A 14,776-nucleotide genomic window follows, 5' to 3' on the forward strand; every position below is an offset into this window, starting at 1 on the left:
AAGTTGTCCGTGATTGAGCATCCCGGTACACAATGTGTCTGGTTATTGTGTACTATAGAGTCCAGATGGGACTTCAGTCTGTTAGAGAGGACCTTGGAAAATATATTGTAGTCTGCACAGAGCAATACCACAGGCCTCCAGTTCTTAAGTCCCCTTTCTTGGGTAAGAGAGTCGGAGCCGCCCGATGACAGCTCATCGGCAACTCTCCTACCCCGACGCACTCATGCAACATGCAAAAGAAGTCCAGTCCAATTATTCCCAATAATTTTTTATAAAACTCCACTGGGAGTCCATTGACCCCCGGTGCACGACCGGGGGACATCTGGGTTACGGCGTCTGACAGTTCATGGGACAACAGAGGAATGTCCATTTCATCCCTCTGTGCCAGAGAGAGCTTAGGGAGTCCTGCAAACAAAACCTGAGCACACATAGAATCACACAGTTCTGCCCTATACAATTCAGTATGAAACTCCATAGTCCGCTCCCGTTTCTCCCCCACCACAGAGGTCACCCGCCCCTCAGACAGCCGTAGACAATGCATACACTTGGCTTCACCGCTCTGTTTTTCCAAACCAAAGAAGAAGGAGCTGGGAGCATCCATCTCCTTGAGCATGGAGAATCTAGCTCTTACAAGTGCTCCTTTTGCTTTAACCTGGAAAGAACTGCTAAATTAGCCTGGAGGCCTACATTGCCTTGACCCACCAGCTCTACCTCCACCTCACTGATACTTGTATGTTTTATTTATTTATTTATTATTTAACCTTTATTTAACTAGGCAAGTAGGTTAAGAACAAATTCTTTTTTCAATGATGGCCTTCCCCGACCAAACCCGGGTGACGCTTGGCCAATTGTGCGCCGCCATATGGGACTCCCAATCACGGCCGGTTTTAATACAGCCTGAAATTGAACCAGGGTCTGTAGTGACGCCTCTAGTATTGAGATGTGCCTTAGACCGCTGTGCCACTCGGGAGCCCCGATACTACGCTCTAGTTCCCCCAATATTCTCCTAACCTCTGAGGATGAGAGAGCTGTATACTGTTGACTGAAAAGCCAAACTTTTCCCATAACCCACCATTGACTCAGAGCCTCCTACTCCGCTCTTCACTGTCCCCACATTTCCCAAAAAGTCTGGAAACCTGAGCAAAAAGTCGGGCTGCACTCACCCTAGCGCCAAAAACCTTCACCCATGTATACTGTCTTGTGTTGGGATGTCTAGTTCTCCAAACATCTACTAGGTCAAACGGACTAATGATGTCCCTTAACACTCCCACTGACACTGAATGAGGCTCCTCCCCATTTCTGTCTTTCATAAAATCCATCGTACAGTTCCAGTCCCCGCCGACCATCAGCACCTCCTCAGACGCTACCTGTGAGAGTTCCTGTCTAAGACACCCAAACAGAAGCCCCCTCTCTCTCCCTTTGTTAGGCGCATACACATTTATAAGGACAAAAACCCCTGTTCTTAATTTCTGCTTTTACAACAAGCAGTCTACCCCTACACACCTCCATTGAGGAGCACATTTTTACAGACAGACCCGGTACAAAAATGACTGCCACCCCTGCACTAACATTTGTTCCATGGCTCAACACACTTGCCCCTTTCCACCAGAGCCCCCAATCAGCTTCATTCACCACATCACTAGGCGTCTCCTGCAGAAACAACACCTGTACTTTTTTTTGTTTTACATATTCACCCAACACACTTTCCCGCATCCCTGGCACCATTTGTATTAAGCGAGCCTACGCGAAGAGTCTCCATGAGAGCATGAGCAAAGCTAAAAAAAAACCCAGTGCCAGAAAATGAGAGAGAAAGAGCGAGAGAGAGAGCGAGAGAGCGGGAGCGCGAGAGAGAGAGAGGAGGAGTGAGAGAAAGCAAGAGAGAGAGAGAGATGTGTGTGTGGTCACTCACGCAGAGTACTCTGGTACAATGTCTTGGAAGGAAGGCAGGTTGGTCACATACTCGTTGTAAAGCCACTTGACCTTGAAGTGAAGATTCATGTAGTCAGCACTCTTACACAGACGATGCTTCTCATGCTCTGAGGACAGAAACACACACACAGTTAGCCTCTGTCTGTCTTACACTCCTTGGGCATGCCTGGGGAACACACAACTGTCCCTGAGGGGATGGACTGCTCTGTCCCAAACTCTAATAATGAATTGCCAATAAATGTATTGATCCCATCTCCTTAGTGAAGACGGCAGAGAAAGACAAGCTTGTGGTGGAGTCAGTGTGTTTCTGTTATGTGCTGTAGTCAAATCAAATCACATTTTATTAGTCACACGCGCCGAATACAACAGGTGTAGACCTTACAGTGAAATGCTTACTTACGAGCCCTTAACCAACAATGCAGTTTCAAAAAATACAGATAAGAATAAGAGATACAAGTAACAAGTAATTAAAGAGCAGCAGTGAAATAACAACAGTGAGACTATATACAGGGGTTACCGGTACAGAGTCAATGTGCGGGGGCACCGGTTATTTGAGGTAAGATGTACATGTAGGTAGAGTTATTAAAGGGACTATACATATATGACAACAGAGAGTAGCAGTGGCGTAAAGAGGGGATGAGGGGGGGGGCACTGCAAATAGTCTGGGTAACCATTTGACTTGATGTTCAGGAGTCTTATGGCTTGGGGGTAGAAGCTGTTTAGAAGCCTCTTGGACTAGTCAGTGTGTAGTCAGTGTGTTTCTGTAATGTGCTGTAGTCAGTGTGGTTCTGTAGTCAGTGTGTTTCTGTTATGTGCTGTAGTCAGTGAAGTTCTGTAGTCAGTGTGTAGTCAGTGTGTTTCTGTTATGTGCTGTAGTCAGTGAAGTTCTGTAGTCAGTGTGTAGTCAGTGTGGTTCTGTAGTCAGTGGGTTTCTGTTATGTGCTGTAGTCAGTGAAGTTCTGTAGTCAGTGTGTAGTCAGTGTGTTTCTGTTATGTGCTGTAGTCAGTGAAGTTCTATAGTCAGTGTGTAGTCAGTGTGGTTCTGTTATGTGCTGTAGTCATTGTGGTTCTGTAGTCAGTGTGTAGTCAGTGTGGTTCTGTTATGTGCTGTAGTCAGTGTGGTTCTGTAGTCAGTGTGTAGTCAGTTGTGGTTCTGTTATGTGCTGTAGTCAGTGAAGTTCTGTAGTCAGTGTGTAGTCAGTGTGGTTCTGTAGTCAGTGTGGTTCTGTTATGTGCTGTAGTCAGTGAAGTTCTGTAGTCAGTGTGTAGTCAGTGTGGTTCTGTTATGTGCTGTAGTCAGTGTGGTTCTGTAGTCAGTGTGTAGTCAGTGTGGTTCTGTTATGTGCTGTAGTCAGTGTGGTTCTGTAGTCAGTGTGTAGTCAGTATGGTTCTGTAGTCAGTGTGGTTCTGTTATGTGCTGTAGTCAGTGTGGTTCTGCAGTCAGTGTGTAGTCAGTGTGGTTCTGTAGTCAGTGTGGTTCTGTAGTCAGTGTGGTTCTGTAGTCAGTGTGTAGTCAGTATGGTTCTGTAGTCAGTGTGGTTCTGTTATGTGCTGTAGTCAGTGTGGTTCTGTAGTCAGTGTATATTCAGTCTGTAGTCAGTGTGTAGTCAGTGTGTTTCTGTAATGTGCTGTAGTCAGTGTGGTTCTGTTATGTGCTGTAGTCAGTGTGGTTCTGTAGTCAGTGTGTAGTCAGTGTATATTCAGTCTGTAGTCAGTGTGTAGACAAGGTAGACTTTGCTGTAAAACATACTCTTCTTCTTCCCATGTTTACTGGTACTGAGCTCAAAGAGTTGGTCCCTGTTACTAATCTCCCTCTAAAGGCCACTGAATGTGGATCTAGCTTTTGTCTGCCTGTTTTAGGGACCACCCACTGTTGACATCTGGCTGCTTACATTTTTCATGCCATGTAACATTGGTGCCCACTCGACGTTCGGAGGTGCTAAGTACTCTCGGCCAGCAAACGCTAGTCTAGACTTGGTCACCCCCCATGGTTAACACAGCTCAAATCGTTACAGGCATTCACTGGGAAATGGCTTAGTGGTCAACAAGACAATAAGAGCACAGCAAAAGTGATCAACCCAAACACACACACACACACACACCTCTTACCAGCATAAAGTCTAGTCTACGGATCCAGATTTTTTTCGGGAGCTGAGATAGCAACACAAATAAGAGACAAACAAAACATGAGAGAGAAGAGAAGGAGAGTACAAGACGGAGAGAAAGAAAAGAGTCATAAAGAGAGGGGAGGGAAAGGAGAGAGCGAAAGAGCGAAAAGACAGAATGGCAGAAGGAAACATGACTAAAGACAGAATGGCAGAAGGAAACATGACTAAAGACAGAAAGAAAGGCAGGACACATGACTAAGGATGGCTGGCAGGAAACAATGAGTGAAAGATAATGATGGGAAGAGAGAGATGATGTGGAGAAAGAGTGACAGAACAAGAAACAAAGATGATAACAGAGATGATAAGATTATAATGAGACTCCTAAACAACAGAAGCCCTCTGGAGTCAACATCAGCCACATCTAACATGTCAGTCCATCTGGAGTCAACATCAGACATATCTAACATGTCAGTCCCTCTGGAGTCAACATCAGACATATCTAACATGTCCGTCCCTCTGGAGTCAACATCAGACATATCTACCATGTCAGTCCCTCTGGAGTCAACATCAGACATATCTAACATGTCAGTCCCTCTGGAGTCAACATCAGACATATCTAACATGTCCGTCCCTCTGGAGTCAACATCAGACATATCTAACATGTCAGTCCCTCTGGAGTCAACATCAGACATATCTAACATGTCAGTCCATCTGGAGTCAACATCAGACATATCTAACATGTCCGTCCCTCTGGAGTCAACATCAGACATATCTAACATGTCAGTCCCTCTGGAGTCAACATCAGACATATCTAACATGTCCGTCCCTCTGGAGTCAACATCAGCCATATCTAACATGTCAGCAAATGTTAGCATGGGTTAGCATGGCTCTATGTATGATAAACAACAGTACTACCATGCTACATAGTGGTACTAGTGTGTAAAGGGGCTATAGATAAGCTACTACTGTCACACAGACATATACACACACACACAGACACACACACACACACACACGGCCATCAACCAGTCAGTACAAATGCACACACACTCACAAACTTGTCTTACCTTCTAGGGCATACTTCATGTCCTGAGCAAACAGCGTCCACATGACCTCACCACTGACCTTCCCCACGTTGAGCTCCTGAGGAAATCTGGGAACACAGAGGTCAGGGGTCAGGGGTCACAGACCAGTTAAACATGCTGAATTAACCAACAGGATTTATATTTACAGTGCCAAGAAAAAGTATGTGAACCTTTTGGAATGACCTGAATTTCTGCATAAATTGGTCATCAAGTTTGATCTGATCTTTATCTAAGTCACAACAATAGACAAACAGTCCGCTTAAACTAATAACACACAAATTATTGTATTTTTCTTGTCTATATTGTATGCATCATTTAAACATTCACAGTGTAGGTTGGAAAAAGTATGTGAACCCCTAGGCTAATGACTGAACCCCTAGGCTAATGACTGAACCCCTAGGCTAATGACTGAACCCCTAGGCTAATGACTGAACCCCTAGGCTAATGACTGAACCCCTAGGCTAATGACTGAACCCCTAGGCTAATGACTGAACCCCTAGGCTAAAGACTGAACCCCTAGGCTGATGACTGAACCCCTAGGCTAAAGACTGAACCCCTAGGCTAAAGACTGAACCCCTAGGCTAATGACTGAACCCCTAGGCTAAAGACCAAAAGCTAATTGGAGTCAGGAGTCAGCTAACCTGGAGTCTGAGATGAGATGAGATGAGATTGGAGATAGAGCTGCCTTTCCCTATAAAAAACACTCACAAAATGTTTGTTTGCTGATGTGAACCAGAGATCTCAGAAGACCAAAGATTAGGAATTGTTGACTTGCATAAAGCTGGAAAGGGTTACCAAAGTATCTCTAAAAGCATTGATGTTCATCAGTCCACAGTAAGACAAATTGTCTATAAATGGAGAAAGTTGAGCACTGTTGCTACTCTCCCTAGGAGTGGCCGTCCTGTAAAGATGACTGCAAGACCTCAGCACAGAATGCTCAATGAGGTTCAGAAGAATCCTAGAGTGTCAGCTAAAGACTTACAGAAATCTCTGGAACATGCTAACATCTCTGTTGACGAGTCTACGATACGTAAAACACTAAACAAGAATGGTGTTCATGGGAGGACACCATGGAAGAAGCGCTACTGGCAAAATATTCTGTGGACAGATTAAACTAAAGTTGAGTTGTTTAGAAGGAACACACAACACTATGTGAGGAGAAAAAAATGTACAGCACACCAACATCAAAACCTCATCCCAACTGTAAAGTATGGTGGAGGGAGCATCATGGTTTAGGGCTGCTTTGCTGCCTTAGGGTCATGACAGCTTGCTATCATCGACAGAAAAATGAATTCCCAAGTTTATCAAGACATTTTGCAGGAGAATGTAAGGCTATCTGTCTGCCAATTGAAGCTCGACAGAATTTGGGTTTTGCAACAGGACAAAGACCCAAAACACAGAAGTAAATCAATAACAAAATGGCTTCAACAGAAGAAAATATGCCTTCTGGAGTGGCCCAGTCAGAGTCCTGACCTCAACCCCATTGAGATGATGTGGCATGACCTCAAGAGAGCAGTTCACACCAGACATCCCAAGAATATTGCTGAACTGAAACAGTTTTGTAAAGAGGAATGGTCCAAAATTCCTCCTGACCGTTGTGCAGGTCTGATCCGCAACTACAGAAAATGTTTGGTTGAGGTTATTGCTGCCAAAGGAGGGTCAATCAGTTATTAAATCGAAGGGTTCACATACTTTTTGCACCCTGTACTGTGAATGTTTATACAGTGTGTTCAATAAAGAAATGAAAACGTATAATTGTTTGTGTGTTATAAGTTTAAGGAGATTGTGTTTGTCTGTTGCTGTGACTTAGATGAAGATACGATCACATTTTTTGACCAATTTATGCAGAAAACCAGGTAATTCCAAAGGGTTCACATACTTTTTCTTGCCACTGTATATGTGTGTGTGTGTGTGTGTGTGTGTGTGTGTGTGTGTGTGTGTGTGTGTGTGTGTGTGCATGAGTGGGTGTGTGTGTGTGTGCATGAGTGGGTGTGCGTGTGCGTGTGTGTGTGTGTGCATGAGTGTGAGTGTGAGTGTGAGTGTGAGTGTGAGTGTGAGTGTGAGTGTGTGTGTGTGTGTGTGTGTGTGTGCATGAGTGGGTGTGTGTGTGTGTGTGTGTGTGTGTGTGTGTGTGTGTGTGTGTGTGTGTGCATGAGTGGGTGTGTGTGTGTGTGCATGAGTGGGTGTGCGTGTGCGTGTGTGTGTGTGTGCATGAGTGTGAGTGTGAGTGTGAGTGTGAGTGTGTGTGTGTGTGTGTGCATGAGTGGGTGTGTGTGTGTGTGTGTGTGTGTGTGTGTGTGTGTGTGTGTGTGTGTGTGTGTGTGTGTGTGTGTGTGTGTGTGCGCACTGACTGATTAATGATGGGTGTGTAGGAGTTATTATCTTCTTCTATGATGGAGACGATGAGGGTGATGAGTTTCGGCCAGAAGTCCAGGTTGTGGATAGAAGGCCCTGTCTCTTCTGGCTCCTTCTTCACTTCCTCCTTCTTCTTCTCCTCTTCGTCTTCCTCCACCTCATCTTCTTCCTCAGCCTCCTCCTCTCCCTGTTTCTTCATCTCCTTTTCCTTCTCTGGCTGTGGGAAAGAGAAGGGAATTAGCCATTAGATCATTTTTATTACATTTTTTACACCAGTGGTTCTCAACTGGCTTTGCCTCTGGACCCAAATGGAATCAGATTGTCTCAGTCGCAACCCAATATTCGCGTCGCAAAAAAATCATCAGTAAAATACAATCTGAAAAAACTATTTTTAATAAGGTTAGCTAGTGTTGCAGGCCTGCACTCAGAAATAGTTATTATTTATAAGGTTAGTATTCTTCCTGATTGTACTCACAGGTTCTAGTGCGGGCTGGAACTGTCTCATGTAGAGGTCTATACAGTTGTTAAAGATGTACTCGTAGGTGGAGTTACCACAGGCCTTCACACAGTCTCTCACCACATGGGCTGCCCTGGGGGGGTTCTGAAGTTCCAACACCTGGCCACACCGGGGAGACAGAGATAAAGTAAGAAAGAGAGACAGTCAGACAGAGTGACAGACAGAAAGACAGTCAGACAGACAGGCAGACAGAGAGACAGGCAGACAGAGAGACAGACAGGCAGACAGAGAGACAGGCAGACAGAGAGACAGACAGTCAAACACAGAGACAGTCCCAGAGTGACAGACAGAGAGACAGACAGAGAGACACAGACCCAGAGGGGAGACAGACAGACAGACAGACAGACAGACAGACAGACAGACAGACAGACAGACAGACAGACAGACAGACAGACAGACAGACAGACAGACAGACAGACAGACAGACCAAGAGACAGTCAGAAAGAGAGACATACCCACAGGGGAGACAGAGAGACAGACAGAGAGACAGACCCACAGGGGAGACAGAGAGACAGACAGAGAGACAGACCCACAGGGAAGACAGAGAGACAGTCAGAAAGAGAGTTATACCCACAGGGGAGACAGATACAGTGAGACAGACCCACAAGGGAGACAGAGAGACAGTCAAACCGAGAGACAGATGACAGAGAGACAGACAGAGCATTTCAACACCTGAACACAGTAAAACAGATTACTTAGGCTACTATATGTGAACTTTCATACTAATGAACGAACTACACACACACACAAACACACACACACACACACACACACACACACACACACACACACACACACACACACACACACACACCACAAGCTCCCATCCCGCTGGATCAATATAGCGAGTAATCTTGGTGTTAGTGTTAACTGTTATTGTCCAGCCTGCAGGTCAATTCAATTATTGGAATTCCATTCCATTCATTATTATTCTTCTGTGAGCTCAATGCGCACATTGCATAGTCTCTGTAGAGATCAATCAGATCAAGCGCGAACTTTGCGATGTAGCAGGGAAGCCGATATTCAAATACTAGCGCAGAAAAAAACGTGGTAATTAACCACACTAACCTTTCCACTTAAACCCCCCTTCCCGCATAGGGGGAACATGCCGCGCGCTAAGGTCTGACATGAGGAACTGATGACGACCTACCCAATTTACAAATTGCACCTTGTGCATTCCACATGACAAATGTCAAGAGTAAGTTTAAAACTGGATTGAGTTCCTTAAAAAAATAAAAAAATAAAAGGCAGATCCCTCACGCCCCACAGTTTAGGAACCACTGGTCAACATGATAAGATTATTACGGATAAAAGCGAGAATATTTTTATTTGTCAAACGGCAGTCAAGCATCGATCATCATGTCACCAGAATCAGACCCTAGATATTTATTGGAAAGGAGCGTCAAGATCACCATGCGCTTCCACCAGCCTGTAAAACCCCACCTCTTTAAGGAATACCTGGGATAGGATAAAGTAATCCTTCTAACCCCCCCCCCCCTTAAAAGATTTAGATGCAATATTGTAAAGTGGTTGTTCCACTGGATATCATAAGGTGAATGCACCAATTTGTAAGTCGCTCTGGATAAGAGCGTCTGCTAAATGACTTAAATGTAAATGTAAAGTTCATAAATGATTTCATCATCTGTAGCCTAATAAGCTGCATGGTATCCCGAGTCGTAGTGGGAGGACCACACAGCATGTCATCGCATGACTCCCAAGTTTACTTCATTATGATGGCTATTATATCATTATTTTCGCATAAAAGCGTTTCCACCGACATTTCTCGCGTAATACAGTTTACCGACACAAAAAGATCCCCCCATGCCGAACGAAGGAATTTATCTGTCTGCATTTATAAAATTGTACCGAAACATCCTGTTTCCATCACAGCTACGGTGATTTATTTTTCATACGGTATGACTTTAATAACTCATAATAACTGTGGATGGAAACGTGCTTAATGACCAGAATCCATTGCCTGCCTACTTCTCCAGTCTGTTTCTTTTAAGCAGGCTACCTAAAAGAGACAGAAGAATGAGCGATTGAGAGTGAAGAGAGCGGTTGCTTCACAAGGTATATCTCTACCTGAAGATACATAATCTAAGTGATTGATAGTTGGTATTCAGCCCTCAACAGAAGAAAATGCCTTATTTACATTGAAGAACTACTAAAATAGTGATTTTGTCAGGCAGCAGCTCTAGAGAAGAGATGATGACTTGGAATGAAATTATAAAGTCATCAAATATTTTATTAAAGTAAAGTAATGTGAATTAGTGATGGTTAATAAGTGATCAGCAGTAATAGGCAGTCACTACCGTATTGGGACTTTAATTAATTGTTTCATGCTGTGTTGTTACAGCATTCAACCCACATAATGCATAGTGCATTTAATGTAAAAAACTTTAAAAAAAAAAAAAATTGAAACCACCTCAAAAAGCTCTAATCGCTCAGCACTACCAGCCTGACACCACAGGAACAGGATTGGTCAACTATGTGTGTGTGTGTGTGTGTGTGTGTGTGACACTAAGACTTATTTCCGTACCTTCATTCTGAAGAAGGTGATGCTAGTCAGCAGATCCACAGTAGACGTCAGGTCCTGCAGACGAGGCTTACTACTGACTGGGAAGTTATTCTGATGGGGGGAAAGGGGGAAGAGTTGGGAGACAGGGGAGAGAAGGGAGAGAGGGGAGTGAGGGAGAGAGGAGGGAAGAGTTGGGTAGACAGGGGAGAGAAGGGAGAGAGGGGAGTGAGGGAGAGAGGAGGGAAGAGTTGGGGAGAGGAAGGACGAGTTGGGGAGACAGGGGAGAGAAAGGAGAGAGGGGAGTGAGGGAGAGAGGAGGGAAGAGTTGGGTAGACAGGGGAGAGAAAGGAGAGAGGGGAGTAAAGGAGAGGGGGGCAGAGAACGGGAGAGAGGTTCCATGGGTAAGTCAAGGAGTAGGTTTAGTCTATGTACAAGCCCCCATAGACATAACACATCTGTTCTATGGACTGGCCTAGACTGTCAGGGTGAAGGACCTTTAGACTGGTCTAGACTGGTGGGGTGAAGGACCTTTAGACTGGTCTAGACTGGTGGGGTGAAGGACCTTTAGACTGGTCTAGACTGGTGGGGTGAAACCTTTAGACTGGTCTAGACTGTCAGGGTGAAGGACCTTTAGACTGGTCTAGACTGTCAGGGTGAAGGACCTTTAGACTGGTCTAGACTGGTGGGGTGAAGGACCTTTAGACTGGTCTAGACTGGTGGGGTGAAGGACGTTTAGACTGGCCTAGGCTGTCAGGGTGAAGGACCTTTAGACTGGTCTAGACTGTCAGTGTGAAGAACCTTTAGACTGGTCTAGACTGTCAGGGTGAAGGACCTTTAGACTGGTCTAGACTGTCAGGGTGAAGGACCTTTAGACTGGCCTAGACTGTCAGGGTGAAGGACCTTCAGACTGGCCTAGACTGTCAGGGTGAAGGACCTTCAGACTGGCCTAGACTGTCAGGGTGAATGACCTTTAGACTGGTCTAGACTGTCAGGGTGAAGGACCTTTAGACTGGCCTAGACTGTCAGGGTGAAGGACCTTCAGACTGGCCTAGACTGTCAGGGTGAAGGACCTTTAGACTGGCCTAGACTGTCAGGGTGAAGGACCTTTAGACTGGTCTAGACTGGTGGGGTGAAGGACCTTTAGACTGGTCTAGACTGTCAGTGTGAAGGACCTTCAGACTGGCCTAGACTGTCAGGGTGAAGGACCTTTAGACTGGTCTAGACTGTCAGTGTGAAGGACCTTCAGACTGGCCTAGACTGTCAGGGTGAAGGACCTTCAGACTGGCCTAGACTGTCAGGGTGAAGGACCTTTAGACTGGCCTAGACTGTCAGGGTGAAGGACCTTTAGACTGGTCTAGACTGGTGGGGTGAAGGACCTTTAGACTGGCCTAGACTGTCAGGGTGAAGAACCTTTAGACTGGTCTAGACTGGTGGGGTGAAGGACCTTTAGACTGGTCTAGACTGTCAGGGTGAAGGACCTTCAGACTGGCCTAGACTGTCAGGGTGAAGGACCTTCAGACTGGCCTAGACTGTCAGGGTGAAGGACCTTCAGACTGGTCTAGACTGTCAGGGTGTGTTTAGAGCTGAAGGGACAACTCTTGATATACAGTGACTGGGACAGTGATAGATGTATACTTGTTTGGTTTCTCCTATGGTTTTACTGTACATGTTGAATAGGGCGGCAGGTAGCCTAGCGGTTAGAGCATTGGACTAGTAACCGAAAGGTTACAAGACCGAATCCCCGAGCTGACAAGGTTAAAATCTGCCGTTCTGCACCTGAACAAGGCAGTTAACCCACTGTTCCTAGGCCGTCGTTGAAAATAATTGTTTGTTCTTATCTGACTTGCCTAGTTAAACAAAGGTGAGATAAATAAATACATCCAGATGTCATCAAAATATACACTACCGTTCAAAAGTTTGGGGTCACTTAGTAATGTCCTTGTATTGGAAAGAAAAGCAATTTTTTGGTCCATTGCAATAACATCAAATTGATCAGAAATACAGTGTAGACATTGTTAATGTAGTAAATTACTATTGTAGCTGGAAACGGCAGATGTTTTATGGAATATCTACATAGTTGTACAGAGGCCCATTATCAGCAACCATCACTCCTGTGTTCCAATGGCACGTTGTGTTAGCTAATCCAAGTTTATCATTTCAAAAGGCTAATTGATCATTAGAAAAACCTTTTGCAATTATGTTAGCAAATCTGAAAACTGTAGTACTGATTAAAGAAGCAATAAAACTGGCCTTCTTCAGACTAGTTGAGTATTTTGAGCATCAGCGTTTGTGGGTTGGATTACAGGCTCAAAATGGCCAGGAACAAAGTACTTCCTTCTGAAACTTGTCAGTCTATTCTTCTGAGAAATTAAGGCTATTCCATGCGAGAAATTGCTAAGAAACTGAAGATCTCGTACAGTGCCTTGCAAAAGTATTCCCCCCCCTTGACATTTTTTCTATTTTGTTGCCTTACAACATTGAATTAAAATAGTTTTTTGGGGGGTTTGTGTCATTTGATTTACACAACATTTACACAACAATATTTTTTATTGTGAAACAAACAAGACAAACACCCAGAAAACTTGAGCATGCATAACTTTTCACCCCCCCCAAAGTCAATACTTTGTAGAGACACCTTTTGCAGCAATTACAGCTGCAAGTCTCTTGGGATATATAAGCTTGGCACATCTAGCCACTGGGATTTTTGCCCATTCTTCAAGGCAAAACTGCTCCAGCTCCTTGAAGTTGGATGGGTTCCGCTGGTGTACAGCAATCTTTAAGTCATACCACAGATTCTCAATTGGATTGAGGTCTGGGCTTTGACTAGGCCATTACAAGACATTTAAATGTTTCTCCTTAAACCACTCAAGTGTTGCTTTAGCAGTATGCTTAGGGTCATTGTCCTGCTGGAAGGTGAACTTCCGTCCAAGTCACAAATCTCTGGAAAACTGAAACAGGTTTCACTCAATAATTTCGCTGTATTTAGCGCCATCATTCCTTAAATTCTGACCAGTTTACCAGTCTCTGCCGATGAAAAACATCCCCACAGCATGATGCTACCACCACCATGCTTCACTGTGGGGATGGTGCTCTCGGGGTGATGAGAGGTGTTGGGTTTGTGCCAGACATAGCTGGCCAAAAAGCTCAATTTTAGTCTCATCTGACCAGAGTCCATTCTTCCATATGTTTGGGGAGTCTCCCACATGCCTTTTGGCAAACACCAAACATGTTCGCTTATTTTTTTCTTTAAGCAATGGCTTTTTTTCTGGCCGCTCTTCCGTAAAGTATTTTTGTTGCCTCTCTGATTAATGCCCTCCTTGCCTGGTCCGTGAGTTTTGGTGGGCGGCCCTCTCTTGGCAGGTTTGTTGTGGTGCCATATCTTTTCCATTTAATAATGCTCTTTGGGATGTTCAAAGTTTCTGATATTTTTTTTAGAACCCAACCCTGATCTGTACTTCTCCACAACTTTGTCCCTGACCTGTTTGGAGAGCTCCTTAGTCTTCATGGTGCCGCTTGCTTGGTGGTGTCCCTTGCTAATTGGTCTTGCAGTCCTTGGGGACTTTCAGAACAAGTGTATATATACACTGAGATCATGTGACACTTAGATTGCACACAGGTGGACTTTATTTAACTTATGAAGGTAATTGGTTGCACCAGATCTTATTTAGGGGCTTCGTAGCAAAGGGGTGAATACATACAGTAGGCACGCACCACTTTTTGAAATAAGTAATATTTTTTAATTTCACCAGCAATTTGAACTATTTTGTGTATGTCCATTACATGAAATCCAAATAAAAATGCATTTAAATTACAGGTTGTAATGCAACAAAATAGGAAAAACGCCAAGGGGGTGAATACTTTTGCTAGGCACTATACAACACTGTGTACTACTCCCTTCACAGAACAGCGCAAACTGGCTCTAACGAGATTAGAAAGAGGAGTGGGAGGCCCCGGTGCACAACTGAGCAAGAGGACAAGTACATTAGAGTGTTTAGTTTGAGAAACAGACGCCTCACAAGTTCTCAACTGGCAGCTTTATTAAATAGTACCCGCAAAACACCAGTTTCAATGTGTCACATGTATCTTCGTCTTCTGACGATATAACGAAATCGTCGTCGGAAAAGGATGACCAATACGCAGCAGAGTCGATATAGTTCATCTTGAACATTTAATTAAATCAACACGAATACAAAAAACAACAAACAAGAAAACGAACGATAAACTGACAGTCTGGGCAGTCTGGCAACTCGGGACAGTCTGG

The 14,776-nt window shown here is 44.5% G+C and overlaps 1 protein-coding gene across 3 annotated transcripts in view; it reads right to left on the reverse strand.

Annotated features, from left to right (window-relative positions):
• LOC115165021 (protein unc-13 homolog B) overlaps nt 1-14,776 on the reverse strand; it is a 108,501-nt gene that overhangs the window by 34,428 nt on the left and 59,297 nt on the right. For all 3 annotated transcript variants that reach the window (XM_029718034.1, XM_029718035.1, XM_029718033.1), the window contains 5 exons: nt 10,537-10,626; nt 7,953-8,093; nt 7,474-7,694; nt 5,105-5,190; nt 1,910-2,036 (listed from right to left, as the gene is read on the reverse strand). In XM_029718034.1, coding sequence (XP_029573894.1) covers nt 1,910-2,036; nt 5,105-5,190; nt 7,474-7,694; nt 7,953-8,093; nt 10,537-10,626 — 665 coding nt within the window. The remainder of the gene's footprint in view (nt 1-1,909; nt 2,037-5,104; nt 5,191-7,473; nt 7,695-7,952; nt 8,094-10,536; nt 10,627-14,776) is intronic.

This window comes from Salmo trutta, chromosome 27 (genome assembly GCF_901001165.1).
Source record: "Salmo trutta chromosome 27, fSalTru1.1, whole genome shotgun sequence".
In the NCBI taxonomy this organism is placed as follows: Eukaryota; Metazoa; Chordata; class Actinopteri; order Salmoniformes; family Salmonidae; genus Salmo; species Salmo trutta.